This window comes from Eucalyptus grandis, chromosome 10 (genome assembly GCF_016545825.1).
Source record: "Eucalyptus grandis isolate ANBG69807.140 chromosome 10, ASM1654582v1, whole genome shotgun sequence".
NCBI classification, from domain to species: Eukaryota; Viridiplantae; Streptophyta; class Magnoliopsida; order Myrtales; family Myrtaceae; genus Eucalyptus; species Eucalyptus grandis.
In genome coordinates this window covers 11,581,829-11,605,276 of record NC_052621.1, presented here as the reverse complement: position 1 = coordinate 11,605,276, position 23,448 = coordinate 11,581,829, and the positions used below count along the sequence as shown (strand labels likewise).

The 23,448-nt window shown below is 38.5% G+C and overlaps 1 protein-coding gene across 1 annotated transcript; it reads right to left on the bottom strand.

Annotated features, from left to right (window-relative positions):
* Positions 1–3,339: 3,339 nt before the first annotated feature.
* On the bottom strand, positions 3,340–22,132 carry LOC104421745 (phosphatidylinositol-3-phosphatase myotubularin-1). Its single transcript, XM_010033810.3, has 19 exons — positions 21,901–22,132; positions 21,708–21,776; positions 19,727–19,801; positions 19,267–19,338; positions 17,317–17,386; positions 15,011–15,060; positions 13,598–13,887; positions 13,427–13,500; positions 13,287–13,350; positions 13,007–13,072; positions 10,157–10,256; positions 9,963–10,076; positions 9,198–9,367; positions 8,427–8,511; positions 7,460–7,687; positions 6,576–6,635; positions 6,384–6,448; positions 5,757–6,036; positions 3,340–4,367 (listed from the first exon to the last, which is right to left on the bottom strand). The coding sequence occupies exons 1-19, from the start codon at positions 22,003–22,005 to the stop codon at positions 3,840–3,842; spliced, it is 2,565 nt and encodes an 854-aa protein (XP_010032112.2). The 5' UTR covers positions 22,006–22,132; the 3' UTR covers positions 3,340–3,839.
* Positions 22,133–23,448: the final 1,316 nt, after the last annotated feature.

The following is a 23,448-nucleotide window of genomic DNA, read 5'->3' as shown; positions in this document are numbered from 1 at the left end:
TTTCCCTTGTCTTCTTTTTATTGGCCATAGTAATAGCTAACAAGTAGCCACAAGCAAGTGTCACGGTCCGTGAATCATTCCATACTCGTGACCTTGTGAGTGGTACATTATCGGGTGAAGAGTGAGGAGACAAGAGGGATGAACACAACTGGTCCATGGGAGTGGCGTCGGGACGGTTGGTGCTAGGACTTCTAGGATAGAAGGATTATATCACTCAGGAGTTCTAAAGGTAGGGTAAGCCTCCCATGCACAAACTGGTCGGAAGCTAATACCGCTCTCTTGATGAGGCCATGGCAAGCCGAAATTAGTTGTTTAACCTAAATGGATTTGTTGTCTCACTCAATGGACTAGACGTTAGAGCAACGCTGGGCGTGGTAGCATCTTGTACGAAGAAACATTCACCATATTGTTCGGGAGAACAATTATAAAGGAAGGCTGGCTTGGCAAATTCCGCTCGCTAAGCACTCGTGGGCCGTTTTCGATAGGGGTATGCAAAATACCCGAAACCGCCCGGACCGCCCAAAACAAGACCAGAACCGCCCGGAACCGTGGCGGTTCTTGAAGGAATCGATCCGATTCCCGATTCTAATTTTTCGAAACCGGTGGGTACCGGTCCGGTTCTCGGTTCCATGGGCAGATCCGCCCACCCAAACCGAACCGAAACCTTTTTAATTTTAAAAAAAAATTACTAAAAGAAACTCTAGATTATATCTCATCTCCTTACTCCATTCGTCTTCAGTTCTCTCTCTCTTTGTCTATTCTTCGGTTCCTCCTAATTCTATTGCCATTTCAATTCCTCCCCGAGTGTCGACGCCGCCGTCGCCGCTCCTCCACTGCTACTATTTTGTCCCCTCGCATCAGCCGCCACCCGCTACAACCGCGTAAAATTGTTTCACAATTGTTCTATGTTGAAAACCCGACCATAGACCTCCTCCCATCATTCCCAACTCATAGACCCAACCATTCTATGTTGAAAACCAAAATTATTTTGCGTCAAGATCGGTTCCATGGATTCAATGCAACCAAATGGATGGATCTCGGGTGGATCCATGCCAAACGGGTGGATTTTCCAATTTTAACCGATCCTTAGCGGGCGGTTCCCGGTTCTAAGTCGGGAACCAACCGGGAACCGCCCACCCGGACCATGCACACCCCTAGTTTCCGAGGCCAAGGAAACTCTCAGTCCGTGACACATGGTATCAGAGCAGGAATCCCTCTAGTAAGTGAGCGAGTCGAAAAATTGGGCTCCTCGCTCCAGTGCGGGTCGAACAGATAAGTCCTAGTGGGACCAGTCCTAGTGGGACGAGTCCTAGTGGACGGAGAGGAATCTGCCGAGGCCAAAAGATGCCCAAATGTAACAGGGTTTTCAGCTCCTAAGATGACAATGGGTACTAGGACGAGTCGGTTTGTTGCTGAGCGGATAGCAAGTCTGAGAAGAATTAAATCCTCACTAAATGGGGATAACGTTTTAGATCGATCGGTGAATTCGAAGAAGAGGTCTACTGCTACGTTTTCAACAAGGAAAGAACCTCAATTTGGTTTGCTAGGCTCAAAGAAGCTAAGTAGGCAAAGATGGTAAGATGTGGTTGGCGAAAAATGCCACACTTGCCAAAAAGCGCAGGTGACCTAGAATGACTAAGTAGCTGAGATTAAAAGAGGCCACCAATGGAGCAAAATCTATTTTGTTGGGTGAGAGTGACAATTGGATGTAAAATCCCAAAAGTGGCAAATCAATGGTTAATGGACGAAAGAAAGCGACAGAGTAGATCGCAATGAGGGCATTACAAATTGAGTGGAGGAGAATGTCACGGTTCGTGAATCCTTCCTTACTCATGACCTTGTGAGTAGTGCTTAAGGTTATCGGGTGAAGAGTGAGTAGGCGAAATGATTAACATAATTGGTCCGTGGGAGTGGCATCAGAATGGTTAATGCTAGGAGTTCTATAATAGAAGGATTATATCACTTAGGAGCTCTAAAGGCGGGATAAGCCTCCCGTGCACAAATTGGTCGGGAACTGATGCCGCTCTCTTAACAAGGTCATGGCAGACCGAAACCAATTGTTGAACCTAAATGAATCTGTTGTCTCACTCGATGGACTAGATGCCCGAGTGACACTGGGCGTGGTATCATCTCGTACGAAGAAGCATTCACCGTATTATTCGCTGGAACAGCTATAGAAGGAAGGCTAGCCTAGCGAATTCCGCTCGCCAGACGCCCGCGGGTCGTTTCCGAGGCTAAGAAACTCTCGACCCGTGACACAAGTCTCGAGCTCACCCCAGGCCGGGGCTTGCCCATCTCTAGCGAGCTTTAGCAAATCCCCAAGTCAACGAGCTTGAGGCTTGCCAAATCGGTGAGCTCGAGCCTCACCCAAAGCTCGAGCTCGTTAGCCTTGGATCTTGCCAAAAGTGGGCAAGCTTCATGCTCACTGCCGAGCTCCAAGCTCGCCTTTAGCTAGTTGCCAACCATCACTATGGCTAGTTGCCGACTAAAAATAAGAAGAGGAAAACAAAGAAAAGAAAAAAGAAAAATAGTTTTAAAAATTTGATTAAAATTTGATTTTAAAAAAATCAAAATAATGAAAAATCAATTTATAAAAAAAAAAAATAATGAAAAATCGATTTTAAAAATTAAAATAAGTGTAAAGAAATGTATGGAGAAAAAGGATTTTCTTACCAAACAACGAAAAATATTTTTCACTTTATTTTCAGATTTCACTCGAACATTTAAAAAAAAAAATATTTTCCTGGAAATTAACTTTTTGAAAAATATTTTCCCCATATTTTTGCAAATTGAACAAAGCCTTAATAGATCTTTTAAGTCAAAACTAGTAATTATTATCATGTGGATAATTTTATTTTAAGTATTGAACAAAGTAATTTTCAGCACTAACTCAAGTTATCAAACAGGCCCCCTTAGAGAGAGGGAAACTTTTGAGTCTCAAAAAGCTGAAGAGGCAAAATCATACAAGTTCAAGTGATTATACACGAAATTATTATAAAACTAAATCACTTAAAGATTAGCTCACAAGGTTCTTACCACGATTTTTTATTACGTACATGTAGATAAATATGATCTCTCACGGAAATTTCCGTGGTACAACATTGTGCTGGACAATTTCAACACTCACTTGATTATGACGAAGCATCGAACGTCATAAATCAATTTTATAATTTTATCCTTTTTTTCTACTTAATTGTGACTCCACGTCGTAATGTTGTAGGGTACAATAGATGTGCCCGTCTCCACGTGTTAACAAAGAATGCGATGTTGACAGAAGTTAGACGAAAACACGTCTTTATTATAGGCTTAATGCGCAGCATGTGATGATGCACGAGCAGATGAAGCCACTAAGTAAAATATAAAATTAAGCTCTCAACTATCAAAATTGTTAGCTCCGGGGCTTATACATCAATTACCTAGGGAAGAAGATGACATTAGGATCTGTACACAGTCTAATCTTTATTCTGCTGCGAGACATACGCTAATCTTATTAGTAAGAGGGAAAGAGAGTAAAAACTTTAAGCTACTGTTTTTCCAATGGATGCGAATATCAACAACAGTGAATAAACAGCTCACCTCAGTTGAATACGTTAGCCGCTACCTGATTCAACCGGGCATCGCGAGTACTGTAGAGGATGCTGCAAAAGGTGTCCTCTTCAGCTGTAGAGAGAGTCCCACAACCCATCCACAAACCATAGCCCATACTCTAAGAACTAGGGTCGGCTTCATAGAAGCTTTAGGAGTGAGCAGTCTCTCTCTTCCTTCCAATGCCCAGCACTGAAGCTTCCCTAGTGGTTCCCCGTGGATTAAATACACCCGCTGATCATTACGCTCATTATCTATAGTTTATCCGAGTCAAAGTAGCTGTCATAAATGGAGAGCCGGTCAAACGCATCAAAGTTCGCCCTCAATCCGACAAACTGGCTGCCCAACTGGGCACAACCAGCATCCGGCCACCGACAACCCCCATCGCGTGTGCGCATCGGGCATAAACTTTCACAAACACGATTGATTGGGTTATTGGGAAGAACTTCATCATCCACTACAGTGATTGATACAGAGAGGTCGGATTTCTCATTGCGTTGGATGGGATCATCCGACTCTCTTTTTGAATAAGAATACAAAGACACTTGCGGGCTCGTTGTGGGATTAGCTTCAATGTCAACTGTGCAATCCCCATTTCCAGAGAAGTGGACCTTGCATCCCAGGGACTGAATCGCACGCTTTATAGCCGAATTTTCTTTACTAGCTTTTTTGGCCAAGTTCACAGCAGAAGCATTCAGTTGCCTCTCCCTCCGTAAATCTGCAGATAAAGATTCCACAGCAGCCGCTACTTCTTTAGCTTTTCTTTCTGCCACTTCCTTTGCCTGTGGATGAAACGGCACAGAATAACTAATAAAGATGACATTGAAACAATAGGCGTATAGTAGCAAAGGAAGAATCTCTAGTTCACAAGGCAAGACATGACGGTCCTATGAAATTGAACCTCAAAATTCTGAGCCATTCCGGAAGCTGTGATTTCCATAAATCTATAGGACATGAAAGCACAACCCACATATGTATTCAGAATATGCAGTCAACTAAATCCAATAAAATGCCACTGAAAACCCTAAAGACGCAGTCCATGATGTATCCACATTCATTAGTTAGGGAATTCATAGTTACTCAATCTATTGTTGTTCTGTCCGGTGTCTGAGATTACATTATGCATGCATAACATAACGGGCTTCAATCACTAAGGTCCACACTAAGTTCTATATAGGTAGGAAAGGTGCATCATAGATGCAAAATTGTTTTGCCACATGGCGAGACCACGAGAGTTTACCTAATTTCATCTCCATCGATCTACTTATGTTGCATTCTAACTCAAACATTCTATGGTCTAGTCTTTAATCTGTTTTACTCTAAATAAACTGATTATTTTTTGTCCATAATTAACTTACTCTAAAAAAAACTGATTATTTACTTATTTTGTCCAAAATTAAATTAAACTTGAGGAAAAATATCAGATTTTAGGATGTGATCACACTAAAAGTTAATTCTCCAAGAAAACTGAGAAGTGATGTTTTAATTATTCAATCATCTGAGTAGTATCAACATGGATATAAAAGGGAATTAGGTTGTGTTACCTAATCGCCTCCAATGCTTATTTTGTGTTACAAATAGGCTTTTGATTGCCCCTAAACAAATATTATCAACAGTATAACTACCACATAACAGCAGAGTGAAAATCACCACTTATAATGATTTTGTGGTGACAAAAATGACAAAGATGTCGCACTAATATTGAAAATAAAAACTATAAGTGGCTACGAAATTTCCCACATCACTAATTTATGGGGTTTCAATTGGTCTTATGTTCATAGTTTCATTCCATCAATCAGTTCTAATATGGTGTCAGAGCTAGGTTCATCCGGGATTTATTCTGCGTGTTAGCCTCCCCATTCTTCAATTCCACGTGCCGTTCTCGGTTCAGTTTGCATGTGAGGGGGTGCTTAAATATCCTTACCACTTGCTGATGGGGTCTAAATGGAACTTATACTCATGTAGTCTCCCTCGAACAATCAGTTTAAGCCTTTGGATTCAACTTCCTAATGGTGTTTATCAATTTCATTGAAAATAAGTGCTAAAATTGCACAGATGAAGTGCAGATCAATGTATTCCATCATCAAAGAGAACTTGTCACAGAGCATGAATCACCAGAAAGAATTTAAGAATATAAAAGCAGATGCTGACAGCAGAGGAGATAAACAAACCTTCTGCAATTCAGAAAATTTCATAGCCATGTTGCGGCATTGAGCTTCAAGTTCCCCTGCTTGGGCTTCAGAGGGGCAAGCCCAACGAAGGTGAAACTGCGGCCAAAGTGTTGGGGCTAAAGCAGCAGCTGGAGGCAACAGTGGACCATTATGTTTTGATTTATCATAAAAGAGGTTATAGTGCACATGAGATTTCCCCTCCAAATTGCGTAAATCCTCCAAATAAGCCCACAAACATCCACAAGCCTCAGAGGCGCTGCACTGCTGCCTCTCCTTCTCACTGAATTAGTTACAATGAATTAGAAGGTAGAAGACAGTAAGCACTCCTTAATCTACCGTAGACAATCACACAGGCAATACTTATTACAACAAATAAGAAAACAATAAGTGAAATGGGAAGTTTGTCTCCCATGAGAAGCCATTTTTCACAAAAATTTCCAAAATTTTAAGCAACCTAACTGAAAAAAATTGTTACTTCAATTGAATTGCTGACCCATTATATCTTGAACTACTTAATTTAATTCATTAAATTATCATGAATTTTCAATTAATAGCTAGACCAGAATTGAGTTTCAACATGAAGTGGCTGTGATTTAATAAACCCAACGGTGTTTTTGGAGTGTTTACCTGTTGCATAAGAAGTTCCCAAAGCGAGAAGAAAGCACGCAGTCCAAGAAGTCAACCAGAAATGTCTGAAATACCAATACAAAATAAGTGAAGTGGACATTATAGAGAAGAGGTGCTCTATGATCAGGAAAAAAAGACAAGCTGCAGGAAAAAACAAATAACAATAGGCTTGTATAGATGAAAAGTATGTACCAAGGAAAACTCAAAAGCAAATGGATACATCCTCAATAGTTGCGAGATGCAGTCAACCCACTGCATAATAAAGAATATACGGTCATTGGTTACATAATAAGCCCAATATCAACTAGTGCTAAAGATTTAAGGAAATAAGAAAGTAAAAAGTCCATGCGACAGGAATCTAAATGAAGTATTGAAAGAAAAAAGTCACCCTGGGTAGTGGAACAGACAATTACGAGACTTGAGATGTGTCTGGATTAGTTATTGCTTTTAAGATTTTTGCTTGGTCTGAATCTTGCGACACACATACTTTCATCCGAAACACCTGAAGCTTTCAAAACATATAAATGTGGGCACGTGGATCATACTATTTTTTCCATTATTTCTTGAACCTTTGATAAGATTATATACTTAAAAAGGAAAGCACAGACGCACTTCTTGCTTATTCTTAATGTTAAACAACAAGGATTGGCATCTTCAATATTCAGATGGATACCTCCAAGAAACAACTTGAAAAATTATAAACCTTGATAATTACATAGTTCAATCTTGATAAATATGTAGTTCAACATTCATGTCAATGACCTAATTCTCATGAGCGTCTGAATCAAGTAAACCTAAAAGCACAACTATGGGTAGCAGGATCAAAGGATGTGTGACAAAACTGAAATGTTATGGTTCCCCAATATATATCGACCCAGCCGTCATCAAACTTAATAAACTGGACACATTAGAAGGACCATAACAAACACATGAGGCACCCATAGATACCTTTTCCTGACATAAGATGCTAAAGAAAGTATTGTCAACAATAAAAGCAGGCAGAAAACACAAAAGTTTTGATTAATTATATAAGCAGTGAAGAATCCGCCATACAGCCATCATACCATGGTACCCACCTGCAAAAATATGGGAGAACAATTATTTGAGGCCTGACTATGAGACGAGCCGGGTGCTTGAGTTGGGAATGATCCTGATGACTGGCGCATTGGTGATGATGAGTAACTCCCAGTCGAAGATTGCCTAGATAACTCAAAGGTTGCGTTGTCACCTCCAGATGTAGTTGGCAGTCCAAAACGATCTGAAAATGGATGGCCAAATGCTAGCCAGTCTTTTTCCACAAGTGCCTAAATCAAATTACAACCAAATCATCTAAATTGGCAAAAGAAGTCCACAAATCCAAGGAACGATAAGACTGAACAGAAGCTTAAAGGACGCAACAAGCGAAGTGCTTGATGATTCAATCACATGATAGTCTTAAAAGAAAGGGAAAATACAAGAAGGAGAATAGCTAACCTCTCACCCAATAACCAGTTACGTATCTCTACTTTTGGAATAACCAGACACATAATTGAGTTCTGCCTTTTGAAGACCACTTTGAAACTTCACATCAATTATTATTATTATTTTTTTTTTTTGGTGAAAGGTAAGAATTTCACATCAATTATTTGTGTCTCCCTATTTATGAAAAGCCATTTTCTTCCCAAAAATGGCCATCCCAAATCCTAAATTATCATATTCCCTAAAACACTCAAAACCAACTAAAAAACCAAACCACTTAAATTGTAAGCAAGATACTAAAATGAGTTTGTAAGGACAGGTAATTTGTTCTTTTCAATGTGGGTTTTTCCGTAGTGGTAAGGTATTAGTATTTGCAAAAATTAAGGTATGTAAGTGGCCATTGGATCCACAGTGAGGTATGTTTTCAGTAGCCCTAAGAAGATCCAACCATATGATAGAAGTCAGCTCCAAATTTAACATATAGGGATGCAATATACCATTGGGTAAACACTTCTGGCCCTTGCCAAAAGGAAGTAAATCTTATTCTCAAGCACTGTGCTTAAGATTAAGCAATCTCAGTATTACCTGGAACCCGGCAAAAGTCCGATAGTATGGATCAAGCAACAAGCTTGCAAGTGAAACCAACTGAGTCGTTCTATCCCACCCATCACTGCCAAAAAATGAATACAAATGATATATACGATCGGAATGGGTTCTTTTACTACTGAAAAAGGCATTCGATCATGTCTATGACATCTATTAAGGCAGAGACGGACAAAACAAAGAACTGGAAACTGATATCGACATATTCAATCCCACAGAAATTACTCAGGCGGAAATTGAAAATTGATACAACAAAGAGCAACAAGACAAGATTAACACGCATATCAAGTATCATTATGAGGCATATAAGATCCTGAAAGAACATCTCCACCCCCCCCAGCCCCACCCCACCCCACCCCAAAAAAACTCTCACACACACACGCACATGCAAGATCTTGAAAGAACCATCTTCCATCATCCCCATATATATATATATATATTTTATCCCTCTCTCTCCTCTCTCTCTCTCTCTCTCTCTCTCTCTCTCTCTCTCTCTCACGTGCACGCACACGCAAGATCCTGAAAGAACCATCCTCCATCATCCCCATATATCCATATATATATGTTATCTCACTCACTCGCGCGGACGTGCACACAAGATCCTGGAAGAACCATCTTCCATCATCCCCATATATATATTTTATCTCGCTTGCTCGCCCACTCATGCACGCACACACAAGATCCTGAAAGAACTATCTTCCATCATCCCCATATAAATATATATATTTTATCTCATCAATTATGCATCTCTACCTGCAGTGGACAAGTACCGAAGCTGACTCTAAAGCAACACGTGCTGCAATCCAAGCTGAACCAGCCAAAACACTCTGGACGTGTATTAGCCAACCACTGTCTCCAAGTGTAGATACTGAAGCGGACATACTACTAAGATTGCCCCCACCCCAAGTCCAGCCACCATGTCTCTGCTCATTTAATTTTTGCATAAGTAAACAGTGAACACCATACAAAAATAACAGAATGATGATGACTGACAGAGAACCCTCCAAACAATCTGGAGAATGAATAAGAGAAGGAACCGACTCTCAATCACTAGTTCATGCAATGACTGTGCTAAACTCCTAAAGAAAGTAACTTATGTTCCCTATTCTATAAAGCAAGAATAGATAATCTAGATTCTTGAGAGTGATAAACGCCGTAAAAGCTGTATTTATGCATGAACATAATACCACAAGCAAGAAACTCTCAACAGCCACACACAAATACTGCATATTGCATTTTCTACACTTTTCTTTGATTGAAAAGCTTCAATTTTGGACTGTGGATTGAGAAAGACCTTTTAGATTCCTCAACAAATTTTTTCAAGAAAAAAAACTGCATAGTTATGATTCACCGAAACTACTCATGAATGTCAACAATGGAAATAATGACTACAAGAGACCAACTAATGATGGGAACAGACCATCAAAAGCAAGTAAAGCGTTTGTAGAAACAGTTAGAAAGATCTAATTCTATATAACTAGCAACTATTTATAAAGCGTTAGAGATCAAAACACCAACCAAGAATGAGGACAATCCATCTGATGAGGTTGCCCCATGAGTATCCAGATACTCCCTGAGCCGAGCTAGACTTTCCCTCATTGCATGGATGTTGTCTATCCCAAAGAAAACTATCTGAATTGCAGTGAGGAAGATTGGCTTAGCAAACTAGTGACACGGATATCATATATCAAAAAGGAAAAACTTTAAGAGACCTCAGACTGCAGATAATTGGAAGATGACTCGGAACCTCCCCCCATGGCACCATTAGCCAAAGCATTTTTTCTTGGTCTTGCATCAGCAATGTAAAGCTTCCTAACCAAAAGTGAGGATAAAATCAGCAGATATCGACTTACATTCATAATATTAATAACCCATACTCATAACAGGATAAAAGGATTCGCCTTCCTAAAGAAACGACACATCAATATTTACAAATCAACTAACCGACCAATGATTCTCAAATAACCAAAGAAAATAAATTAACTCCTTAATTAAGTTCCACAATGGACAATATCATGTTCAGAAGAAATTAATGGGCTGTGTGAAGTTCAGCTGAAGTTGGTGAAATGGTTGGATTCCAATAGTGAATTGCTGCAACTGCTCATAATAATTAACTTTTATCCAACAACGCAGTCACTAGTCACATGAAGTGGTGAGTCGGTGACATGGTGTCACAAAAGGGTGTCGCATATGTCACAATGGTTGCAGGGACCAGAAATGTGTAGTATCTAAAATCTTACACATGCTTTATATAAACAAATGTATTTTGTTTTCTTTAGTTAGATGTTTAGTTTTCAAATACAGCCTATCTGCATAATCCAACTAGAATCATCTTTTCCACTATATACATGTGGATCTTGACTTCTTAAAATATCAAATTCCATTATTATCACTATGAGCTTTATGCTACTTACTATCTCATCAATATTATGGCTTTTCATTTTTTTTTTTCACAGGGCACTTCTTGGGTCCCATATGAGAAAAACAGTACCCCATCCCGAGTACAAAAATTGCCCAGCTATAGTGGATCATTTGTAATTAATGGCAGTCATTCAGTAATTTATGGAGCCAAAAAAAATTTACAACCTCTTTACCAAAAAAAAAAAAAAATTTACAACCTCTAAGATAATTTCTTTTTTTTTTGGCAAAAACCTCTAAGATAATATTTGTATGCATGCATATCTACAAACTTAAACGTAACTTAAGATGCTGATACTTCATTTACGAAGACAATATATAATTTACAAGAAGTAATGTCATTACGATCCGATTTTGGTAGCAATCAACTAAGGACAAGTATAATTACAATCATCAAGAATTAGCACTCGCTCAATTTACTAATTACAAAGGAAATTACAACTTTTAAGGTGAAGAATATCTTCTAAGGTAAATTGCCATCCCAGAAAGTAAATTATTTTGTCTTAACAAATGTCACTACCTTGAGGTAAATTACTCCTATTGAGGATTAAAGTAGAAGTAATTTACCACTTAAGAAAGATATTACTTTGTGAAGTTCTCCTAGAATCAAAACGAACACAAAATTTGAATCACTAATCCTTACAAGATCAATCATGTTACACTTCATAACCTGAGGATGTTGTTGTCACTAGTAAGTATCCAATAATAATTTAATCCTCCTCAAATAGTTATAATGGGTAGTACATGGTGGCTTGCAATTTTTCATCCTCAATAGTAACTTCCCTTTATATTCAGTAACTTCATGGTAAAATCACTTAGTAATTATCCTAACATATGGTAATTTTGCTCAGTTCCTTTTATTAGTAATTATACCTCCTATAACTGTAATTTGCCTGAAAGTTGTTGTAATCTCTATTGCACCTAAAGCTAATATTTTTCCCGTAGACATAGTAATTTAGCCATAGATTTGTAACATAAAGTTCCTAATCCTCAGTGACCCATGGCCTACTAATGTACCTTAAATTGTAATAAAAGACAGAACTTATAATCAGTAATTGCCCTCCATAATCGTAAGTTACCTATAAGTCCATGTAAATAATAATTAGTAATCTACCTTGAGATATAGTAAATTATGTTAAAGTCTCAAAAGCTCTAAGTCTAAATAGTAAGCAACCTAAAATTATTGTATCTTTCTCTTTCCCTATTCTTAGTAAATTTACCTGAATAATTGTGATGTTCCCTTCACTTTTGTAAGTCAATGGAGCCTATCCATAAGTAATAATCCTTAGTCGTCATCCTTCACAAATTGTAACATCTACAATCCTCCTCCAGTAAACTTTCCTTAAAATGTAAGTAACTTACTGCTTTAACAAGTAATAAATTAAATTTTTTTAATTGATCTGAGGATGAGAAATTTTGGCTTTAAATCCAATGGCCTATATTCTATATGGACTGGTCCCAAAAAACACCCTGCTGCACTATAGATTTTTCCCTTTTTTATAAGATCCTAGCTTTCTAATTCAAAAGAAAATAAAAAAGAATCCTGCTTCTCAATCAACAAAGCATCATCTATCGAGGTGGATGTAGGAAATGGAAGTCTGCCTACGCAACCAGTGCTTGCCCTAGTTGCTTCCATTCTCTCACTAGAAAAGAGAGGTGGGAGTTGGTCATCATTGAGGCCAAGCCAAGCTCAACCAATCCAATGACTTTCGGAGATATGGTCCACATTGTAGTCTGATTACAACTAACATTTAGTTTCCCCGGGATCTTCTTCATGTTCGACTGGGAAGACTTCTTTACCTCTTTCTCTCAGCCTTCTTCTTATGCTTTAAATCGGTTATTCCCAACCACCAACCTAGCCCTTTTCTCCCCCAAACTTCAGTGCCTATGCAGGTGAGTAACTGGAGAACTTACCCACCACAGCCACTGCAGTAGCTGGAATGGTCGTTACATAATGTCATAACAGCCATTACCAGAGAAATTTTAACTATCAAAGCAACAGCAGTCCAGAGCGGAACCTGCTGCTGGTATTGTTAAGCACTGCTACAGCCATAACAGACTCTGATTTAAAACAATAGTGATGGCACAATCAAGCAGTTGCTGGCAATGCTTGCATCATCTGAGCAGAAAATTAGAGTGCCTACCTCCGCGTCCCCTTCACACCAGAAAGGTTTGAACAAAGTGCAGCTACAAGCTTTTCATCTGTGTTGCTGCAAAAAATGTCAGGTGCAAGACGTTTAGAATGGTACAAAGAAAATGGGACATAACCAATTTGAGGTTGTGAACAAATGATTTACACCAAAAATCCAACCAAAAAAAAAGGGTTCAGCTCCAGAGTGCTGTTGCAAATGTATCTATTCCTGCAAACAAGGTCTTCAAATATATATCCCTTTAGAAGCCACTAGTGTAAGAAGTTAACATTACCTCCTCATATTCATCATGAGACCAACCAAAGGCTGGGAAGAACGTGCAAGCACTGCACCTGTCCCTGTACATAAAAAGTATAGCAGGTCAAATCAGACGATCACCAAAAAGTGTCCACAGATAGGATGCCCAGTATATACCTGGATGACACCAGGTGACTACAGGCAATCGACCCCTCGCTCGGAAATTTGAGGCCTGAAGAATTTCTTCGTCACTAAAAGAGCAACCATGGAAACTTAAGTCATTCATTTTATAACATTGATGCACGATATAGAGAATCTAAGAATTTAAAATATAATTTTCAACCGCACCTAATGCATTTTGGAACAATTAAGGCAAACGGGTAAGTCTGGCACAGTGTATAGTTTGCATTCACACTACTTATTCTCCAAAACTCATTAGCCACTGTGAACGAACAATCTTCGAGCATACTCATTGAAGCATGGGGAGGTCTTCCTCCAATAAGCCGAAAATACTCAACCAACAAACGCAACTTAGGATTAGTGTTTCTGTACTTGGATGGTCCTGAGACAAAAGCATAAAGATCCCGTAGTCCAGCTGGCTTGGTATATCTCAGCAGTGCTTCATAAATATTACGTCTCTGGAAAATTTGGAAATTTAGCCACGTTAGAATTTTCCACAAGCTCATTTACTCTGACCATGGTTGACGTATATGTGATTGATACATAAAAAAGCATCTATCTTCTCTAAAGAATAGCTTCCTAAATCTCCATCAACGGATGATCAAACAATACAATGACAATGTTTACAAGAATTATCACCTGTTAAAAGAGAAAGCGCTCTTATTAAGGATTACTTATTCCCAAGAACAGTAGAGAGGTTAGCGTGGACATTAGAGTTTGACATTTGTCTTTCTTATGCATGCATTACAGCAATCCTACTCTTCAGTCTTTGTTAGTTTACAGCCTTCACGGGATTCATATCTAGTCTCACTTAGCACTAGCTTCGCTTGGTTTTGTTTGTCTGTTCTTTTCATTTTTGTCCTTGTATTTTTCTGATGTACTAAAACAGTTGCTCTTTCAATAACAAAGCTAATTACTCATATGAGAAATCGAGCTACACATCTGTATTCAAGGATCCTAACTACTCAATCTCATTAGCAGGTCGATGAACATCAAAAGGAGAAGAGAAGTCCATCTTTATCCTGAAAATCGAAACACAACAAAAAGCTACAACGAGCATTTAACAGGGAAAAGTATGAACAAATAGAGGATGTAGAAACATAAAGAGAAGAATGAGAGATCCCAGGACAAAAGACAATGAAATGATCATAAGAGCTCAATATGAATCTGTCTTGATAAAGAAAAGTATCCTCAATAAGCTCAACTCACATTTGAAGCTACTGCATTCAATTGAAGTAAAAGATTTAGGAAGTGTACAATTCTTTCAAGCCACACAGTAAATGTCACATCATGCTTTTACCAGAATTTTCCCCATCTAGAAAGAAGGTCTGTGACCACTTAACATCAGTGCTTAGTGTCATGATTCTCATGCAGTAGCATTAAGGAGATGGCAAACCCATTCAGAAAGAAAGTCTGACTACTTCCATTACAAGATAAAACCATCAAAAGACTTTGAAACTTAAGACAAGTAGAGAATCCATTAAGATTAATAAAGATTGGGGCGTATGTCAATCATTTATTTCAAGTTCTCTTCAGATACAAAATAGAAGAACACTGACAGTGCGGACAGAAGATTCTAACCTGCTTAGTCCGAGGGCGAAAGCCAAAGACAATAATTCTCATATCTTTACCTGAGAAAGCAAGAATATACCAGAAGAAATATTCATGAAGCTGTGAAAGTAGAACGCTCAATTTTATGCAACAAAAAAGTACATCAGCCAATCGGCACTTCTAGAACAAGCCAATGCAATCATAATCATGTAACAAGGCAGCAGTTCATACCAACATCAAAACAAACCAACACAAACCAAATTGAATACCAATAAAGCTAAATAAACAAGGCTTTTCATGGGGAAAACTCTGTCTTCCATCAGAAAAAGAGGGACTTGATGATAAAAAGAATCAATAAAGCAATAAAATAAACAATGCTATCCATCTGAAGCGAATCACATTATAGACAAAAAAATTAGTAAAAGAATGAAAGAATCAAACCTCCCAACAATAAAAATGGACTATCAACCAATCACTCAACCAAGTAAGAAGGCGAGGGTTTATCTTTCTTCAGAACTCTAATTATTTCATCTTTGGATCATTTAAATTGATGACCATTGATTTTAAACTCTGAAATAGGTTCAAGGACAGGCAAATATGCTGGAAGATCACACCATAATCAATTCACAGCTGAAAAAGTATGGGATTGAATTTCACATCCTTGTTAAAGATCACTATATCTTGTCAAGGCATTATAGTGATCCTGGATACAGGACTGGATTTTGACAGAGCTACCCTGTTTGGTTGGGCATTTGGAAAGCCCTTTGGGACTCTAAAGTCCCTTGGCCAAATGCAAAGGTGTTTGGTTCGTTTTTTTGGGTGACTTTGGCAAGATGCAATTGCATCTCCAAGTGGCCCTAAGGGCCTTTAGCCCAATGCAGCTCCGGAGGTACTTTGGGAAGTTGCAACTCCGGAATGCAAGTCCTGGTACTGTTCATCTTCTCCAAAACCACCGCACACCACTGGAAGAAGCTGACCGGAGGCCGACGACCGCCAACCAAGGGTTGTGCGTGCCGGCAAGGTGCCTGTGACCGCCGCTTGAGGGTTGCCCGACCCCGGCGACTATCGTCGGGACCTAGGCGACCGTCGCTAGGGTCACGCCGCCAAATTTGGCCATCCAGCCGCCAGATCCAGCGATCCGGTGGCCAGACTTCAAAAAAGAAAAATACAATTTTTTTTTTAATTTAATAAAAGTCCTTTACAGATGCAAATTTTACCAAACGGTATTTTGGCCAAAGTTGTATCTCAATGCAAATTTTATCAAATGATATTTGCATTTCGGAAAACCCTATTCACCCAAAGGTATTTGCATTTTGGCAAATGCGTTCCCCAAAAGCCGAACCAAACAAACCCTTAGACTTATACTAAATAACAAATTGACATTAATGATACATCATTTGACCTGTAACTTTATGCACTTCATGTTCACTTTCATCCTATGTGTGAAAGCAATAAATTCCAAGAACACATAGTGGCATGACTCGATCAAGATATCAAATCAACGAATTTGGGTCTGCGGTAATGTATTCTTATCAAGTTGCTTGAGAGAAATGGATAGACAATTCATCTCTGAGTTCAACCATTGTAACACATTGATCGCATTTAGTTAAATGGATATCAAAAGGTCATGAATCATATTAAATGGAAGATTCTTTTTTTTTTTTTTTTTTTGGCGAAGACATTTAATTTGTTTATTCATATTTGCACTCAATTTATACTAATTTGGTCATTTCAAAGTTGTTTGTTTATAAAACATTTCAAACTTAAGGTTTTTGCATATCAATCAGGTTAATATATCAGTCCAATAAAATGAATACAGCTAGAGTATAGAGGTACTTTGAAATGCCACATACTTCCCACGAAAGATGCTGAACACAGCAAAAGGTGAAAGCATTCAGTATAAGAAAGCCCTACTAGCACTGTTTCATGAATTTCTATCTCGGAATGGAAAGAAAATGTAAAGTCAAAAACATAAAAGGCCAAAAGCAGCATGAGCTTAAACCATGCACCTTCATTCAATACTCCAGACGACAATTCTCCAGTTTAAATAGAATTTCAAAACAAAACTCTCAAAAACTTTGACCTGGCGGAGCAAGAAAGTTCGAGGAACATAATTATCTATGCATTGCTTCTTTCTTTCAATCAAAGAAGTTAACGCCCTTGCCCAATATCCTCCAGATCACTAGAAGAAATCTACCATTACTAAGGAACTACCACTTTTCAAATATAGAAGTCTACAACAGATCCACACTACAACACTCCAAGAAAAGACTAGTGAAATACTTAAAAATAAAAAATAAAATAAGCATCCAAATTCCAGCATTAATGAATGATACCAATGACTTGAAGTAGCCGTTGAGAAGGGTTCTTTTCAGGCTGACGTGGCGCCGATTGACCTTTTACAACCTATGATTCCTCAAAATAATCAGCATAAATGAGTTAGTAATTCATGCTTGAAGATAATCGAAATAACATTATCATCACCAATAGGACACAGCTGAATACATGTAAATAACAACCATACACGAAAGGTGAGCCTGGGAAAATTTTTGAAATGGTATATATTTTTTTTCCTGCCAGGAAGAAAAACAGCTTAAGGCCTTTTTTCTTTATTTTTTTTTTTTCTATTCCTCGGAACAAAAATTTCTGTTCTTTCGTTCCAGGGAACAAAAAAAGAACAGAGGTGTTTGGTAAAATTTTTGTTCCCAAGAATAGATTTGAAACAGAAACAAAAAGTAGAAAAAAATTGTTTCTTGTTCCGGAAACAATTCCGAAAAACAATTTCTCTCCTCTTTTTTTCTTTTTTTCTTTCTTTTCTTCTTCTTCCTTTTGCCGCCACCAGCCTTGGCCATGGCGCCGGCAATCGGCCAAATGAGAGCCGATGACCTCGCCAGAGCATTGCCGGCCCCCGAAGACACCAAGCCTCACCAATGGCTAGGTGAGCTCGGCCTCGCCAAATCTGGGTGAGCTCAAGCTTTGCCCAACCAAGCGACGCCAAGCCTCGCCGGCCGGCACGAGGCTCGCCTAGCCACTGAGGCCATTGTGAGGCTCGGCCTCACCAGAGCTTGCCTAGCCAGTCGCCGGCTGCTACTGTGGCTGGCGACCGGCCACAAAGAGAAAGAAGGAAAAAAAAGAAAAAAATAATAAAAAATATTAAAAAACTAAAAGAAACAACAAAATTATACAAGTTTACCAAACGCATTTCTATTCCTAGAGTATAAATTTTTGTAGTTACCAAGTGCGTTCTTATACTTCAGAAATTGTTCCTGGAACAAAAAAAAAAATATATATATATATATATTTATGTTCAAAAATTATTCCTCGGAACAAAAACGTTACCAAACGCTAAAGTACAATTTTCAAATGCTAACAAAAAAGGCATTAGCAAAAAGTTGAGCAGGTTTCCTCCCAAACAACACTAAACATGCATTTGGCAAAAAGAAACAATGTTTGGTTAATATTATTGGGCCAGCTTTTGGGAGATGCATTGCATAGCATTTCCAAAGTCCTCTAGAAGCATTTTTCTCAATGCAAGTCCTAACCAACTTTCAGCTTTGAGCTTTTCCAAAATGCTAATGCATAGTTTTTGGGCTAATACAACAAAAAACCCCAAACCGGTACACCCGTGCCACATTTACCCCAAAAAATCCTAAATTACCACAATTTTGGGTAAATGCAGCACTAGTGTACTCGTTTAGGATTTTTTGTGACACACAAATTAGTTTAGAGTAAATATGGCATGGATGTACCGGTTAGAGAGTTTTTGTTACACAAAAATTGGCTTGAGGTGAATGTGACGTGAATGTACCGATTTAGGGTTATTTGTGATATTAACACCTTTGTTTTAGAAACTTTCGAAAATCCAATTTTACCCTCACCACACAAGGTGACAACGAGGTCAAATCTGACCACACATGAGCCAGATTTGACCGCCGGCGCTGGCCGGCAGGCAACCTTAGGCGAGGGCTGCCTGTGATCAGCTTGGAGCCGTGCTGGCTTGCCAGCATTTGGACATCACGCTGCCGGTCGCTGAACTTCAATATTGTATTATTTAAAAAATCCAGCTTAATTCCTTTAAAAATGTAGTTTTTTCCAAATAACAATTAAAACTGAGTTGCTTCCCAATGCACTTTTTTTAATTACAGTTTACCAAACACTATTTGCATTTTTTTTTTAAAAACCCTTGAATCTAAAATCCTTTGCATTTCCCCAAAGGCTTTAACTTGAAGCAAACACAGCCTAAGCAATCAGAAAATTCCAGAAACACAAAAATAAGAGGAACTTACAATCTTGCTAATCTTCTCAATAGTTGCAAGTGGTATAGTACCCAGTGGAATGATATTCCTCGTTCCTTCACTCTTGGGAAAAAAGAAATGTCAATAAAGCATGAAACATGTAAAAGTGATGTATAAAGATTTGATATGTGGATTAATAGCTTGAATTTTGTGCGAGAAGAGGAGCTTGTGTCCCTTCATGCTTCGAACATCTTAGATGTGACATTCTAGGATTTCAACATAGATATCTTTATTTGCAGTCAGCAGCAACAACTCCAAACTTTGCATAGAAATGTAGTAGGAAAATGGAATGCAGAAAAAGTCACTCAGGGCATGTTCATCTAGTACAAACATCACAAAAAACAATTCCATAAGCCATATGGGATTTTGCTAGTAGACAAACGAGATTTTTTCACCAAATACTAATGCAGAAATGAGATTCCAAAGAAGATGTTTACAAATGCATACTCACCAAAAAGAGAATACGATAATTTGTCACTAACACAGTACCCGCTTCATCAGTGTTAACAAGGACTACGCCATACCCCTGTAAGATAGTAACCATACATCAACTGTCTGTTATGAAAATAAATAGTAAAAGTTATTACTCGTGATGCAAGAAATCAGAAACCATTATTCTGATGGTACACCTAACAACCTAATTTATGTAACTCTTTCAAGAGTTCTTAGCTCTGTCTTGTAAGTCATTATTTAATACATGGATTATCTGCCTTAATGCATTCATCTCAATATAAAGGAGTTCAATCAAAACGAAAGATATGAAAGGAACAGAAAGAACTACCAGTAATGGCTGGACACAGAAGAAAAGGGCATCTAATTTCCCAATAGACCGAGTGAAGGAAGAATAAGAGTACAACAAACGTTGATTGATTTTTGAAGCATTATCTTCAATCCAGACGCTCTGATATCTATCAAGTAAAAGAAGTGACAGCAAAGAAGCCATCCAATCGTCATCATATCTAAGTTCCAGCACTATGCAGTTCTTTCTTCTTTTACCACCTAAAATGCTGCTGAACTATTCCATAGATGGTCCCTGTGGAAGTACTATACCACCCAGCCAACCACCCCCCAAAAAGAACAACAAAAGACAGAAGAGAAACAATAATATCAATTCAAAACGAAAAAAAAAAAAAAAAAATAAAAATAATAATAATAATAATAATAATTATTATTATTATTATTATAATTAAAAGCAATCCAACTGTAGGCAGCCACCAAGGTCAATTGATTTTTAAAACCTAATATCACCCACAACTCAACAAAGATACTTCAAAAATTCAACTCCATCACTCTATTAGGTAGCCCAAGCCCTTAGACTAACTACCAGCATACAATAATCTAATAAGTGATATTTCAAGTGAGTGGTTACAGAATCTTCCTTATCCAAAGAAAGGCTTCCATTCCATCATTTTCAGAGTAATAGTACTATCCACAACTCTTTCTCCACTATAGCACTGTAATGTTTCATCCTCCTTTGCTACTATGCACCAGCGGAACTGAACAACTGGAACACCTACACCATTGAAGGTCCCTAGTAGAAGTCTTAAACTATGTCAATGAGAAGTTGATCGACCATATGGTGGCAAGAAGGTACATAACATAGGCAGTGAAAAACCTCAAAATTTTCTCAGAAATCAGCTCAAAGCCACGGAGATTCTCTTTTATTTCAACACTGGCTCAGGTCCCCAAATGATGAAAAAAAAAATTGTCCAGATAAAAATATTATGATTACAAACTCCTTTAGCAGCAAATGTGACCAGCTAATCTCTTATCCACTTCAGAGGAGGTGGCCAACTTAAAGAAGAGATCACCGAACGTGAAAATTTATGTGAATTTCAAATGCGACAATGCAGAAGTGCTGATTCCCACATCCTATAAGCTATTCAAATGGGGATAGCCCGTCACAGCAGGATGGTAACATTCTGCATCTCGTGCATCAATGAGCTAATGATGGTAAACCAAACAGAAAGTAACCTATGGTGCTTCTCAGTTCAGCAGAGAGATGGAACCATCCGACTCCCTCTGACCACATCATAACTGTTGTCTGGTTGAATGGGAATGAAGAATCAATAGCCCAAAAGTGTGGCGATCGATAGAAAGAGACCCCTACCCAAATAATCTGCCATCACGCGGGAGACTAAAAGACCGACCTCAGCAACTACGTATATAGATCAACGATGTTTCGCAAGTGAAAGCCAGCAAGAAAGAGCCACCCAAAATCCTTTCTTTATGAATTTCAAGCGGCGTGCAGACCAGGTAAAGCATCTTTCGCGATTATTATCGATCTAGGCAGGACGCACCGACAAGTCCCCAGCAAAATTTCAGCCCGGCGCCCCGAACCAGACCCCCAATTAGACGCAAAAACGATTCTAAAAAAGGAACCCCTACGATCATCATCAAGTCCTTCATCGCGGAGAACGAAATTGACCTACCTCCGCAACGACTTGTTCGGCCTCGAGCAGGAAATCGCACTTCCCGAGGGAGACGGACGTCGACATTGGCTGCCAAAAAAAAATATCCCAAGAAACCGGCAATTCAATCAATCCCAAGCACGCAGCACCAAATTCAAATGGAAAATCAACAGCAACAGAATCAAGAAGAAGGAAAGGGGAAGAAGAAGCGGACCTCGAACTGGTTCCATTCGAGGACGTCCCAGCTGCCAGCGCCCTCCATCTTCTCCGGCTCGGGGGATCCTCCGCCGAGCGGCGCCGCCCGCGACGGCCGATGCATGCGGCGGAACGGGTCGCGCCCCTCCGCCTCCGGCGGAAACTGTCTGCTCCTCTTGCTTCCGGAGAGAGAGAAACGGGTAGAGAGAGAAAACAGCTACCGTTCAAACAAGTCCTTCCTTCCTTCCTTCCTTCCTTCCTTCCTTCCTTATTCTCTTTTGAGATTATGATAGTGAGCGGCGTCGTTTAATTCCCTTGCCGTATCCTCTAAATAATCCGCCGTTGACTAGTCCAATTTATTGTAAAGACCGCGCATGGTTGAGCCACACGGACAGGAACCCCCCCCTTCTCTCCCCCGGTCAACGTGCCGGGACAGCTCGATTCCTTCCTTCCTTCCTTCCTTATTCTCTTTTGAGATTATTATAGTGAGCGGCGTCGTTTAATTCCCTTGCCGTAGCCTCTAAATAATCCGCCGTTGACTAGTCCAATTTATTGCAAAGACCGCGCATGGTTGAGCCACACGGACAGATGGTTGAGCCACACGGACAGGAACCCCCCTTCTCTCCCCCGGTCAACGTGCCGGGACAGCTCGATCCCCAGCTTATTTTAGTATTAAAAAAATTAACCCAAAAGTGACAAATTTAATATTAACAAAAATTACGAGCTAATACACTCGTAAGTTTATTAATAAGTAAAAAATAAAACTTCAAATTAATATACCTATCAACTATCACGTGTCATCTAATTTAATAATTTTAATAGTAAAATTAAACAGAAATTAATGAAAAATGAATTTGTTATAAGTTTATTAGTTTGAGGACTTTTTATGATCAAAAATTAATTTTAAGTAAATTTACCATAAATGTACTAATTTGAAAAAAAAAATTGGTATTAAATCTTAATTAAAATTCTCAATATTTCTAAAGACTTTTGTTCTTATTTATAATTTAGTTTATTAATAAAAAGTGTGTTTTATCGGAGGTTTGGACATAATAATACCGGTCTAATTTCTTTTAATTGTCGGCTGATTATATACAAGTCTATAGCCATTTCTTTATTGTCTTCGCAGACTTATCTACATTTGATTTGCGCAGTTAGTCAACCGGAACACATCAGGAGCATAACATCTACAAGATTTCTTTTCTCTTTAATTTAATGATTTTAGATATCTTTTGGATATGTTTTTGAAAGAAAGACCTGAAACTTCTCTTCTCGAGCATTTGGGATATGTAGTATTAGAAATTTCAATCCTTATCCGTATAGGCTTATAGTATTAGAAATTTCAATCCTTATCCGTATAGGCTTATAGTATTAGAAATTTCAATCCTTATCCATATATATCTTTATAATGCATTCATGAATAACTAGTGATTTGAAAGATATTTTTTTCAGAATGTTTGTTTGTAGTTTTTACAAAAATGAATAACTAAAAAATATTTTCATCATTTAAAAAAAAACATTTAAACATAAATTATTATCGATATTGAAAATAGTTTTTATTATTCAA

What these genes read in the sequence shown, in the direction of transcription:
- LOC104421745 (XM_010033810.3), bottom strand. Translation starts at nt 22,005, where the DNA reads ATGCATCGGCCGTCGCGGGCGGCGCCGCTCGGCGGAGGATCCCCCGAG. An exon ending in ATTATCGTATTCTCTTTTTG is followed by an intron (nt 19,339 to 19,726) that starts GTGAGTATGCAT and finishes TTTTTTCCCAAG; the next exon opens with AGTGAAGGAACGAGGAATAT. An exon ending in AGTCACCTGGTGTCATCCAG is followed by an intron (nt 13,351 to 13,426) that starts GTATATACTGGG and finishes TTTTATGTACAG; the next exon opens with GGACAGGTGCAGTGCTTGCA.